Source organism: Solenopsis invicta, chromosome 13 (assembly GCF_016802725.1).
Source record: "Solenopsis invicta isolate M01_SB chromosome 13, UNIL_Sinv_3.0, whole genome shotgun sequence".
In the NCBI taxonomy this organism is placed as follows: Eukaryota; Metazoa; Arthropoda; class Insecta; order Hymenoptera; family Formicidae; genus Solenopsis; species Solenopsis invicta.
The window spans coordinates 3,105,318-3,118,851 of record NC_052676.1 but is presented as its reverse complement, the minus strand read 5'-3'; the positions used below and the strand labels follow the sequence as shown (position 1 = coordinate 3,118,851).

Here is a 13,534-nt window from a genome sequence, read left to right as displayed (position 1 = left end):
TTCCTAACCTTAATAGTCGTCAACTTCAGTGCTTGATATCTCGGTTTCGCGGGGCAGAACGACACTTTTTCTGCCAAATTCGTTCGTTTTGTGTGAAAACGCATCAAATTAACTTAATTTAGTCAAAATCAGAGATTGTGGGGATATTTTGAATAATTTTTATTTTTTACATTAGAATGAAAAAAGCTTTCTATTAAAACTTTCTCTCTCTCTCTCTCTCTCTCTCTTTCTGAAGCAAGGATTAATACGCGCAATTTTCAGTCATCGCGTTTAATTCGAAACTCCGAAACAATTACCTATCTCTCTCTTTCTCTCTCTCTCTCTCTCTCTCTCTCTCTTTCTCTTTCTCCCCTTCTCCTTCTCTTTTTACGCGATTGCACTCCAGAATCGTCGCGAGCGATGCGAGTTATATGTTTTGAGTGCTGTTTCGTCGCAGTTTCGAGCGGAGACTCCGAAAATTATGCGAGCCCTGCTGTACCGAAGATAAATTGCAATCAATTCTGAGACATTACGTCAAGTGTCGTGCGCACGAGAAGGAACGGCGATCGTTTCCTGACGAGAGCGAGAGTCCGTGTGAGCTCATAACCCCCCTATTACATTTTATTCCTCGACTTTGCATCTTTTGTTTGTAATCGTCGACGATATAAGCGTATTATTGTCAACTTGCAATTGCTTGCAATCTATTTGCCTCATTTGGAAAGTGCGTGTCTCATTTATTAAGTCGTTGAACTGAATCGTATCGTTGTGTCATTCAGAATGGAGTATGTTGAGAGGACGACGGGTGAAACGGGCCGATTTTGATCCCCGGAGTGGCAAGTGTAAAAACGGTATGTCTCTTTTTGTTGTTTTTGAACACTGCCGAATCTGATTTTACCGTTCACAAAAGTTTAATTTGAAAAAGCATGTCAAATCGACATGTGAAGCTAACTAAATATCTAGTGCTGTAAAGTGTTATTGTCGAGCTTCATGAACGTATCAATTCGTGTTTTCCTGCTGGCAAAACATAATAATGCTCTCGCCTGCGATAATTCATGTTCTGCTTAGAAAAGATCATGAAATTATTGATATTCAGAAACAAAAACATTATTGATGGGAATTATTTGTAAATCGAGGGCGTTGTTGTTTATTACATCTTTGAAAGACTTTTTCTCAGAATATTCTCTTCTATTATAGTATTTCACTACTAGAAGATTTAGACAAAAAATATTTCTTAGCACTGTTTTGGCCAAGCAAGGTCTATATTTATTAATTTTTCTTGTCTACATATATGTTGATTTTCATTCAATGTTGTTTATTTTATTACAGTTTTACTCATGATAGTTGTTTGCATATTCAATAGCTTCATATGCTTCATTTTAATAGACTTTTCTGAGAAATTAAAATTTTTCAAAAGTCAGAATCAGATTCAGTGTCTTAAAAACCACGAAACATACAGAGTTTTACTTGCCAAAATCAGGCACCCAATTTGCCCGTCGTTCTTTATTAATTTATAGACTGACTTCTTGAGTTAGCTACTTTTTATACAGAATGGAGGGCGATCGCTTAATTGACAAGGATCCTGAGAAAAACGAGGATGCTGAGTCTAAGTCTAGGGAGACCCTAGGCTTAACCACCATCGTAGCCTTGGATACTCTGCATCGCGATGTTAAACGTGTCTTGCAGGAATACGAAGAGGATCACAGGAGAAATAAGTAGTATCTTGTACAGTGATTGTGATTGTTTCAAGCATGTATGAACTATTTTATGTGATATATGTACTTATATCGTTTATATTTAGGAAGTACAGAGCCTGGCTAAAGGACGCCCTACATCATCGTAGTCAGTATACGACGCTATGCTGGACCTCCGCAATTGCGCTGTTGATCAATGCCGTTATTCTCATCGTTGCGTACTTCACACTCAATGAAACATGGTAAATTAAGCTGGAATTCATGTTTATATAAAATTTTGCTTTGGTTCTGATCTATTGAGATCAAATGAGAAATTGAATCAGTAATTGAACAAATAAAGACTACTTAATATAATTACATTTTTAAATAAATAATGTTTTAAACAAATCTGTATGAAGATTATGTCTACAAAAATATCAACTAATGTGCAATTTATTATTTTGAAAAATCTCATTATTTATGTTAATATTCTTGTTATTTACTGATGACTGTTCAATGACTGGTGCTGTGATTTTATTTTCTTCTGGGACAGCTGCATAAATGAGTATTGTTGCAGGTATTCAACACTGCCGTTCGAAGGACTGATAGTCTGCTGTTCAGTAATTTTGAATTTTATCTTAGTGATATTGGATAACAAATTACGACATGAGGAAATCCCTTATAGAGTAAAAAATCTTCTTGATCAACTCGATGGTATGTATTTAACAAAATTATGCTGCAAATTTCAAGAATATGTCAACATATTTACACAAATCTTTTTTGTATAGACAATACATTTTATAACAATGTAAATTATAAATTGGATAACATAATACGAAAAAAGTAATTAAGTTATAAAGATTATTAAATATTTGACTTTAGTATTGATAAAATAAAAATACGTAATATTAAAAAATAGAATATATAATATAATTTCAAATATTTGTGATAAATTCGCTGAATCTTGATGATCTTTAGATTATTGTTTACATAGACATATTAAACATAATTTACATAATTTTTATTGTATAACGTAGATTATAATGTATGCCTACACTTTGGTATTTAAATAAAGATTACCATATCTTTGATATTTATCTTTTCTCAAAATTAAAATTGCAAATTTTAAAATAGTCTGTAACATTATTGCAATTTTTACATAAATCCTATATAAATATTTTTGTAAAAGCCGTTGTATTCAAGTACATATTTCAAAATTGCAGTTGCACGTTCTACATGTCAATGGAGATCTGAAAATTACCCACATCTATGTAGTCCACAATCTCCTTGCTTGACTCTGCAGTGGACATATCGTGACGGTGTGGTAATCAACTTGCCATGGGCTTTATTGGTGGCCGGTGACATAATCGTGATGAAACCAGGCCAGCAAGCACCTGGATATTGCGTGCCGTACAATGTACGTAATTTTAATTCTTTCCAACGCAAGAGTATTTCTAGATATTTAATCTTTAAAAAATTAAAGTTGTACAGAGATTTTGTTATTTAAATTTTCAATGAAAATTTCTAAAGATTAATTGTTAAACGAAATTACACAAAGATTTTATTAAGATAATTGTTTAGGCTCAAACTCATCGTGTGAATCAAATTTTCAGGATTCGGAAGCGCCAGTTTTGCATGCCAGAGAGACTTACAGCGCGCCGGTGCATAGTGCTAATGAGATTTTTTCCACACCGCAGTCCCGCGTGCCTCTGAAGAGCAAGATCTACAAACTTCAGGAAACACCATACCTGGCGAACTTGCGAATGGCGCTAGATCAAGCCCTTGATCGACCTGTCACTTATTACAATCGCAAGCGTCACTTACTGATGATCTGCTGCATCGAGCATTTGACTTATCCGATATTCGTGATCGTTATCCTCGTGGTCAATCTGCTCCGTTATCTGTACCTGACAGATTACTTTGGTACCGGTCACTGGAGCGAGATGTTCCTGTTACAACCGATCGCCGTGAGTCTTCCGTTGTTGCCATTGGTGTTTCCTGCCTGCTGGATATTTCTCAATTGCTTCGGCATGGCCCGCTTCAAAGCGTTGTTCAAGCTTTATCTGTCCGCAAAAAAGCTTCAGGTCAGTATTAATTTATTTACAAATTAAAATATATTAATGCTTCAAATTACCATAATAACATATTAAATTACAATATGAAAAAGTTAATATATTTTATAAAACATATATATTTAATAAAACTTTAAAAATATACTTTTATACAATTATTACATTATGTTCAATTTAAAAAATATTGTCGATCTAACAAGTTTTACAAATTTAGTTTGTAGATCCTTTTGAAGACGCGGATATCAATGGTCCCAGTCATCCAGACGTAGTATACAACTGGCTGGAGCTCAAGGAATACTTCTTTGACATCCTTTTCGGCAAGGAGCACATGATGTCGCGATCGGCGAGTATTTTGCACGTTCTGGGTTCTGTGACCGTGAGTACCGTAGCACGAATCTGTTTCGAATACTGAGTAATGATTATCGATTCGTCGTGTGACATTCTATATATTTTATAGGCACTGTGCTGTGTAGATAAGAAGGGAATTCTCTCGTGGCCTAATCCAACAGCGGAGAAAGTATTTTTCCTACGTAACGCCAATGTTTTGTCGCCGAGCTCGAGGTAGTCACCTTATAGTCGTGGAGTCCCAGTTGGGGATATAAGAATCCGAGTATCTAAAAGAATTCACGAATTTTCCCCTCCTTCCCTGAGATGAAAAGGAATTTAACGTAACTTAAATTTGTGAAATCGATCGTGTGTGGCCGTGTCGGTGTGATTACAGTATCGGCTTTACTTTTTAGTACCGGCAGCGTGGACAAGACGGCCGATAAGAACCAGGATTCCGAGGAAACTAAGGTGAACTCCAACAGAACATCCTATGTGCAACATGGTAAGGAAGTACGGACGGCAGCGACAGCCAGAGTGCGCGACGTAACGAGGTCCGATGCTTCGCAGATATGTCGCACTCCACCGCCGAGGTCCTGGATCTCACCCACGATCACGCTCTACCATTCCGGCTGCAGTTCGACGATCACTCGTGGCGGCAACACCTGAACTCACTGAAGCCACTCGGCCTGGCGATCCTTCTCAACACGTGCAACATGGACACGCAGGAGCACTACATGCAGTTCTGCTGCCACGTCACTTGTGAGGCTCTCTATAACGAGAACTTGGTCCCAGTAACGAACAGACGGTACGTGTCTTTATCCTTCCTCTCGCTCCTTCGGATTCGGTCGCGATTCTTCTTCATGAGATCCCGTTTTGAAATAATTTGAAAAGTAAAATTTATTCAGCAGATGTCTATGCGAACTGGCAAAGCAAATCGGCTTCCAGGACCAAGCGCAAAAAATCTTTCAGCTGGAGCAGCAATTGTGTACATTTAGGCATGTGGTGAGTATTACTGATAATTGTTTACTTATAAGAATTTGTGAGAATGTTTTTGCTGTTTCTTTCATATTTTTTTGCAATAAATTCTTTACAATATTTTAAGCGTTATTAAATTAAACAATTTAATTTATTTAATGTCTATTATTGTTTGTTAAGATTCTTACTATTCTAAAAAAAAATTGTTCAAAGAGAGGAATATTTTATTATAAAAACAAAATAAAAAATTTGAATCGGCGTTTTTAATATATTAATTATGAAAAAGCAAACTAAACGCTTTGTTGATAGCAACCGGAAATGGTTAGACGGGACATAAAGTTTGCGCGTTCACTGAGCATCGCGACGAAGCTAAAGTTCCCGTTTCCTCATATGGTCGCCGTGGTCGTGAAGGAGCGCAGTGGTGGTGGCCTGCAATTGTTGACGCAGGGAACGGCCGACATAATTCTAGATTCATGCATCGAATATTGGGACGGCCATGATCTTTGTCCACTTTCCGCATCAGACAGGTACATCGTTCGATTTCGATTCCGTCTCTTAAACGGATTGTCCTGGATTATCCTATCATGCAAGGTGTTTTTAAAATGATACATTTGACACGTTGATACAGTTGATACGTTCAATTGTTACGTAATGATCCTAATTTTCTCTTCTGTCGCAGGAAAAAAGTGCAAGACTTCTATCAGAGGACGAGCCTGACTTCGTACTGCACCGCATTCGCTTACCGACCACTGACGCGCGCCATCAGCGATAAGATGTCCGATATATATTTGGAACTACCTGCAGATAGCAAACACTTATATACGCCTCACAGAAGTCCAACTCCCTTGCCGTGGGACTTCAGAAACGTTCTTGATCCCCGAGTACGAGGAATATTGGGGCAGTTTCATTCGACAGGTAGATCCAAGATCGCGAATTCGACGGATTTTTTAACTTTGATTTTTTTGAAGATGCTGCTTCGAATGCAGAACGAGCACAAACCAATCAAATATTAATTTTTCCTTCGCTATTTTAAATTTCGATTTCTTGATATACATATAATTTTCTTTTAATATGTATTTGGATTTTTTTATTTATTTCATTTAGATATATTTTTTTAATGTTTTCTTTTATAAATTCTTCTATTAATTTGTCTTTATTTGTTTCGTAAAGATTTCAAGAAAATTTTATTTTTAGATTCCTTGTTGTGCAATGAAAATAAAGATGACGATGTAAGCGACATCGAAAGTTGCTTTGAAGTTCAGTGCAATCAAGTCTTCATCGGAATGGTCACCATGCAATATCAGGCGCAAACCGATATGGTGCGATACTACTACAATTGATTGTTAATAATTTGTTTTATTGCAAGTACAGTGGTATATATATATTATAACCACAGGTACAACTGATCGAGCAATTGGATAGGGCATGCATAAGATTCGTTCACTTCAGCAAGGAGAACGAGCTCCGTTCGCGTGTTTTCTCAGAGAAGATGGGCTTGGAGAGTGGTTGGAATTGTCACATCTCGTTACTCAGCGAAGGGGCCAGGTATTCTGCGTTATGAGGATGCGATGTATCGTCATTTTTCTTTCAATGTCTCTTGGATTTCTTATGGGGCATATTCGCGACTTTTCCTTACAGTCAGTGTCTGATCCGATCCCTAATCTTTTTCATGTGGTAAATATTTTTTTAATTCTTCATACATATTTTTATATATAAATTTCAAATTTTTTCAAAAATTTCTGTATAATTTTATACCATTTTAAAAATTTCTTTGATTTTTTTATACAATTTAGAATACTTTTCAGAATGTTTTGAAAAAGTCTACATCTCCTCTAGAATTTTTTATTTATAAATTTTGAAATATTCTAAGGTTAAAAAAATTTATTTTATACTTTTTAAAAACAAAATTTGAAGAAGTTTAAGATATTTTTTCAGAAATCTTTATAAGTTAAAAATATAAAAAATTCTTGAAATGTTTGAGGCATTATGAAAATGTTTTTATCAAGGTCGGCTTTCTCTTGCTTTTTTAATTTTTAAACAATGAAGTTTTCTTTTACAAACAAAAAGAGAAGAAAAAAAAATTTGTAATGATCAAAATTTTTAAATATATTTAAGAGATACTTTTCTGACTAAAAGAATTAAAACTGTAGGATCAGATCATACGTGAGAAAGCTGCATGTACATATTAGCGACGCATTAATTCTCTTATTCTTGTTAGAGCGAGCTTAAAGCTCGAGTATAAAATATGTCCATGTATATTACAGGAGACAGCAATGGTTGGAGAGATATCCGCATATGCCCCCGTCGTATATGTTTGTCTATACGTCTTTTTTACCTTTGTTATTGTTAATATTGATCTGCATGCTTAACGTTGCTATTCAGAATGTCTCGAAGACTAATGTTACAAAATCCAGTTCTCTAAAAATAAGTATAAAATTCTCTATACAAATATTTTTTACATTTACTGCATATATTTTATATCGTATAAAAATCTACTTAAAAATAAAATTTAGAAAGAGTTTATGTGTTTAAAGAAAAGCAAATATTGTATTTTTTTAAGCAAATAAATGTTTAAACAATATGTTAAATATATAAAACAGATCCTTGAAAGTTCACATATAAGCAATATTCTAAGAATTTTAAGGTCAAGAATTGAATCAAGTTTGAAGTAGAATTTTCAACTTTTCTTCGAGATATGCTACAGTGTCACTAATCGTGAAGACGATGTCGCGAATCCATGTTGCTGCAATGTCCTAATACCTAACACCTGTATTAATATCTCATTCTTAATTTAGGGCATCGAGTCACATACTAACAACAATTGTACTTTATTACTACTTCTTTGTATCTTTCTTCTACGATGCTTTACAGTCATTTTCAATACGTTCCTTAATAAATGTGGAGCAACTTCGTTACTGCGAATCTAGGATTCGATCACGCGAATGCACGATTACTCGCGCGAAGATTACACGCCCATATGTATACTTAACTGTAACTAACACACACATGACAATATATCAGGTCCGAGAGTCCAGTGGGTTGGTGGGTGAGCCAGGCAGCAGCCATGTCCTCACCCACTCCCTCACCCACGGCCCAATCTCATCAGCCTAATTACTCCTGCATGGACGAGGCCAGCCACTTGCTTAATCGTGTCTTACCTCGGTACGTTACATGCCGATTACATGCAGAAATAGCTCACTATATATATCCATATATACAATATAAAATCAAACTTTTGCTTTGCTTCAAAGAACAAAAATTAAAATAATGACGACATATCAACCATAGAACGCAGGAATATCTAATGGAAGTGTATAAATATTCAGATAATAATAAAGTTATTATTATCACAAGGAAATAAATTTAATAAAAAAATATAAACAAGCACTCGAAATGTTACGAGAAGAATACTTAAAATTCTTTATGCGTTTTACGGTTGATTATAAAAAATGTGCGGCATGACGAGAGAAAGAGTTTTCATTTATTTGTCACGGAAGCTTTGCCGTGGATTTTTACGATAAGTTAACGCATACTCTTGGCTTCTCAGCATAAGTGTGCTTTTCATTGCCCATCGTTACGACTAGCGAAATATCAAGCGCTCGGGAATACCCACTAAAAAAAGAAATTTTTTATTTTAGCACCAATTTGAACAACAGCCGAGCAATGAGCATGTCGGCGCCGAGCGCTATCAACACTGACTTCTCGACGGTGAAGTTCGATGATGAAACCACCGAGTGGAACATAGGGACCTCGCAAGTCAAGAGCACAATGAGCCACAGGTTACTGCGATATTTAAAGCAGCATAAAAAAATTCTAAAAAATATTTGACAATATTTAAGGTGTTGATAATGCTACAGAGATAACAAACTGTCGAGCAGGGAGCAGGACACGGTGCGAAGTGAGGACAGCGTCCTGGTGCAGAGCGTTGATCTGGGATCAGGTCAGGAGGCTTGGAGATCTTTGAGCTGTCTCACCGATAGCACCGAGCAGAGCGCGCCGGTCAACTTCGATCTGTCGAACAGGGTAGGATAGATCTTCTCGATCAGACCTAATAAACATTTATATACATGAGATGCAACGTAATTTGCTTATTCTGCACGCGCAGGCTAAACTGCCAAGGGGCATAGACAAGATACGTCCACACATCGAACTGATTGACAACGTTCCTTTACTTGTGTCCTTGTTCACTGATTGCAATACCACAGTGACTCGCGAGATGTTGCATATCATGCAGGACTATGGCGAGGTGGTGTGCGTGCTTGGCTCCTCTGCCAACGCTGAGAACATGCCAATCTTCATGCAGGCCGACGCGGGGTAATTTCACTTTTTGTATCAATCGATTGAATCAGTAAGAGTTGATTGCAAAATCTCATTCAGTGATCTTAGATCCTGAAATAAAGACTTTTATAAATCTATCGTAGAGTGGCAGTGGAGCCCTTGTACCCTCAGGTGTGTCAGAAGGTGCCCGTGTTGGTGCCCACCACAGAGAGTCAGGGAATTTCCCCAGTGGACCTGAGCAGGGCGCTTAACTCCGTCGCGTGTTCGCTGAGTGTGAAACGCGAGGACCCCGTGGCAATATTTCATCTCATTATGGAGGTACGGTGTATTTTCCAAAAAAATTAAACGGAAAGATAACGAAGATTCTACAGTAAACGTTCTTTTCCTAATGTGCACACAGGCACGTCATTACATGAAGAATGTATGGAATTGTATACAATTCTGGCTGTGCTGCTTAGTTACACTTTCGTTTATGCAAATGCTGTCGGCATTTCTGCTGCTGCCGCCGTTGTTTTCCATCGATCAAGTGCTCTGGCTGTGCTGCTTGATAATTCCCATACTGTCGACGTCTATGATCGCTTCGCCGATAGATTCGACGATAATGCAACGTGCAACCGGGAAGAATCAATGCGTAGTCAATGGAGAGGTGAGAAGTGTGGTTCTTTCGAAGTTCGCGTGCTTTATATTATTCGAATCATAGAAATTATAAAATGCTGATTATTTATTAGCATTTTAATTTATCGTTAAAAAAGTTTAATACTAGCAGTTTTATTCGCAGTTAATAATCATTTACTTATTTAGAGTTTTTAGATCACTAATAACAGTGCTTTAATACTAAAAATAAGTAATTAATTACTTAAGTAATTAACAGAATACTGCTGGTATTAAGTTTTTTAAGAATAAGTAATGTTTCGAGAACGAAAGTAATAGAAATGACACTAATAAATGCATTATAGGTCACTCTATTCGTGTTATGGTGCTATGGCAGCAAGTTTTTGCCAACGGTGATTACGGTAATCCTCTCGCAGTGTATCTCGTTCCTGACGCTCTGCCCCGTCTACGTGCCACAGAACTCCAAGTGCCTGTACATATATCCGGACCCGCGGGACCAGATTTGGGGCGGTTGGGGCAGTAAGCCAATCGTCGTTCTGGTCGTGCAACATTTCGCCCTCACGCTCATAGTCCTGCACTTCGGTAATTATGCACCTCAATAATCTTTTTTTTCTCATTTTTAATATCGTTATAAATAGTTCAGTCAACCAGTTCGTCAGATTTTTTTGTTGAAAACAAAATTATTCAATTTCAACTTCTGTTAATCGAAATAGTTCTTCTTTTAGCTTCAAGTTCAGTTTCATCTTGTCTTTTTTCAAAATTTTCTAATAAAAATTGTGCTTTACTAACTTTTTCAAATTAGGATTCAACAAAGAACCCGCAATCTTTTATATCGATATAATATTTAATATTGGCACGAGCGAACAATAAATACTTGAAAATGCATTAATATCTATCTTTTCTTTCAGTTACAATATCCATCAGCTTTGTGCACAGAGAATATTCAATATGGAGGAAAAATCCTATGAGCAATTGCAGTTGGTTTATTGGTGTATTTATCGTGTAAGTAAAAAATCTAATAAAGTCTTCAAGAATACGCACTCATAGGAAATTAAAGATTAGAATTCAACCAATGTTTAGAATTCAATCAAAACATAAAACAAGTTAAAATTAAAATCATCTGATTGGCCGAATGAAAATCTTTTCAATTTACGTTCTTTATTCTCCAATGTGTAGTTTGATCAGTTTCCAGGTTGTTATTATCACAGAAAATTTTTGGGAAGAATAAAAAATTAAAATTTTTTAGCAGAGGAAAATAAAGTATTTTTATCCTGCCAAAAAATCCTCCGTGACAATAACAATTAACAAAACTCAAATTTGAGGGAAAATCCTCTACCAAATCCTGGCAACTTTGAATTTGATACGAGTCTGAAAAAATTTTAGGTCCGGAATTTTTTGAGTTCTGAGATTTCAGATTAATTCTGAACTACATCTGTCACTATATGTTATTGCAGATTGTGTGTGCAAGCGGTGTTCTCCGGTATGGCGTTCCGCAGATTTTGGCGAGAGGAGGGGAAAAAAATTGAAAATTTCCCTATACACGTGCCGTTGTTCTTTTTACTTTCCGTCCCGCTGACGTTCGCGTTTAACGAGCTGATCAAGTGGCAAGAAATCAAGTAAGTCTATCTTCCTTAGTTTGTAACTCATTTCGTAGCTGAAAGCGATTAACGTTTCTATTCCCTTTTTTCTCAGAGTGAACGTCAGGTATCAGAAACGGGCGCGTTTGGAATTTGGTACGAAGCTGGGAATGAATTCGCCATTTTAATTCAATTTGTAGCACCGACTTGACATCTTCGAAACATCAAAAAGCGTTTTAAAAATTATACGGGTATATCATTAAGTGTATATATCATTAGCATATATTATCGAAAGTATACTGGTATTACGGTTCAGTTGCTGCAAACTCGAGAGGTCCGAGGATGGCTCGAGGATTTTTAAACAATGAGCTTTGTGTACTTACAACGCTGTGTCAAATATTGCCAAACGTATTAGATTCGAACAAAGCACCGATATTTTTCTATAGCGACGTATTTATATTTTTTTGCGATATTATACGACGGGTACATGTCGGTTGCCGCAGGGGTCGTCGTCGATTGCGAGTTTAAATGAACGCCGAGTGTGAGATCTCATATGGTACGTTGGACTAACAACGAGATTTCTATCTCGTTTTCTCGAATCGTTTTGATGAAGGCGGTTTCTCTTTGACAAATCATTTGCGAGAAGCCGCGGGAATCGCGTTGGCGCGTTATTTTTCTCACTCCCGATTCTGTCGTGATTCAAGATGTCCTATTATGAGGTCGCTTTAATTTTATTTGATAAGAAAAAAAATGAATCGATTAGTTCCGGACTCTTTTTTCTTCAATTTTTAAAGACATTTGAAAAATTATTAGATACACATGGAGAAAAAAATTGAGAAGATTCTATCTTATAAATAGAACAGTGAGTTAACAATAAATAATTTTAATTTAACAAGAAGATTGTTTCGTTCTTCTAGTATCTACGCTAAAGCGAGTGAGGTATCTGGGACATCTTGCATTTAACGACGTCTTAGTATTACGTAGAGTATTTGTACATAAAGACGTTCCTATCGGTAACTTTGACATCCTTTCAACGTTCGATTTCACGAGCTCGTTGTAGAATCGCACAGTCAGTCGGGAAATCGGATGTTTTTAGCGTGAGTAGCAACGATAGTAATTTATTCGTCGTGATCGCAGATTTAGCCAAGACTTTAGCGAATTAAATGTATAACTCTACGAGATTGTAGGTAGCCGCATTGAACTAAATTCGCGAGTTCTAGCGGGAGTCTCGCTGGCACGAGACGGTTCTCTGGTTGTGAGAAAGCGCTCGGTCATCTAGACTGCATAGGTTTTTTTTATTTCTCGCTGATAAAGTGGAATATGATCTTGCGAGTTTTCAGAACCCCCACAATCATAAACTGACTCCGCAACTAAATTTCTCCTTTTGCGCTGCTCTCATTGTTCAATTCTGACTAATAATAACAATAATATTTTCTGTTTTTCACTCTAAATTAATTGACGACACAATTCTTGTTCATTGTGCAAAGTGGAGATTCTAAAGGGAAAATTAAAGAAATTATTCAATCCTAATAAGTTACTGGAGCGCATATATTTAAGCGGATCAAAAGAGTCATTTTTTTTTATATTTTTGGAAAGTGTAATGTTTAGCAAAATTTCTTTTAATTTGTCAACAAATTAAATTTCTCAAGCAGGCTGTTTGCTTGCTAAATCTTAAAAATCTATCTTTTCTTGCTTGGAATGGATCTCTTTGTGTTATACAACGATAAGTTGAAGATTTGACTGTACAGTTTTTGTTGAACGATATTCCACTCTCGTAGCAAATTTATTTTACTAATAAACTTCCGTTAAACAGTATGCTATATCCTGATGCTGTTAATACTGCATTCTAGATTTAATTTTACGCAATAAATGGATCTTTTTTAAAATGGAAATAAAATCTTCACTAAACAATATTCCTGTTTTAAATTCATTTTACATACAGCGAGTGTTCAGCGAGTGTAGTTGTATTCAATATTATTAATGTACAAAATTAAGAAATTAATGAATTTATCTTATCAAGTCTCTAAACTGCAGAATCCAAACG

General features: G+C 36.2%; 1 protein-coding gene across 7 annotated transcripts; it reads left to right on the top strand.

Moving 5' to 3' along the window:
• Positions 1 to 24: 24 nt before the first annotated feature.
• On the top strand, positions 25 to 13,403 carry LOC105202393 (transmembrane protein 94). 7 transcript variants are annotated; one of them, XM_011170888.3, is made up of 25 exons: positions 25 to 567; positions 1,527 to 1,701; positions 1,778 to 1,912; positions 2,227 to 2,363; positions 2,873 to 3,066; positions 3,263 to 3,733; positions 3,936 to 4,097; positions 4,179 to 4,282; positions 4,462 to 4,550; positions 4,616 to 4,853; positions 4,954 to 5,050; positions 5,333 to 5,550; positions 5,703 to 5,938; positions 6,218 to 6,342; positions 6,420 to 6,568; positions 8,045 to 8,185; positions 8,662 to 8,802; positions 8,881 to 9,046; positions 9,129 to 9,337; positions 9,445 to 9,619; positions 9,702 to 9,947; positions 10,258 to 10,495; positions 10,822 to 10,915; positions 11,368 to 11,529; positions 11,606 to 13,403. In XM_011170888.3, the coding sequence occupies exons 2-25, from the start codon at positions 1,643 to 1,645 to the stop codon at positions 11,676 to 11,678; spliced, it is 4,059 nt and encodes a 1,352-aa protein (XP_011169190.1). In that variant the 5' UTR covers positions 25 to 567; positions 1,527 to 1,642; the 3' UTR covers positions 11,679 to 13,403. The 7 variants fall into 7 exon arrangements, with proteins under 7 accessions (XP_011169190.1, XP_011169186.2, XP_039312337.1 ...); XM_011170884.3 differs by having other exon boundaries at positions 25 to 573; positions 1,527 to 1,691; XM_039456403.1 differs by having other exon boundaries at positions 25 to 573.
• The last annotated feature ends 131 nt before the right edge of the window (positions 13,404 to 13,534 follow it).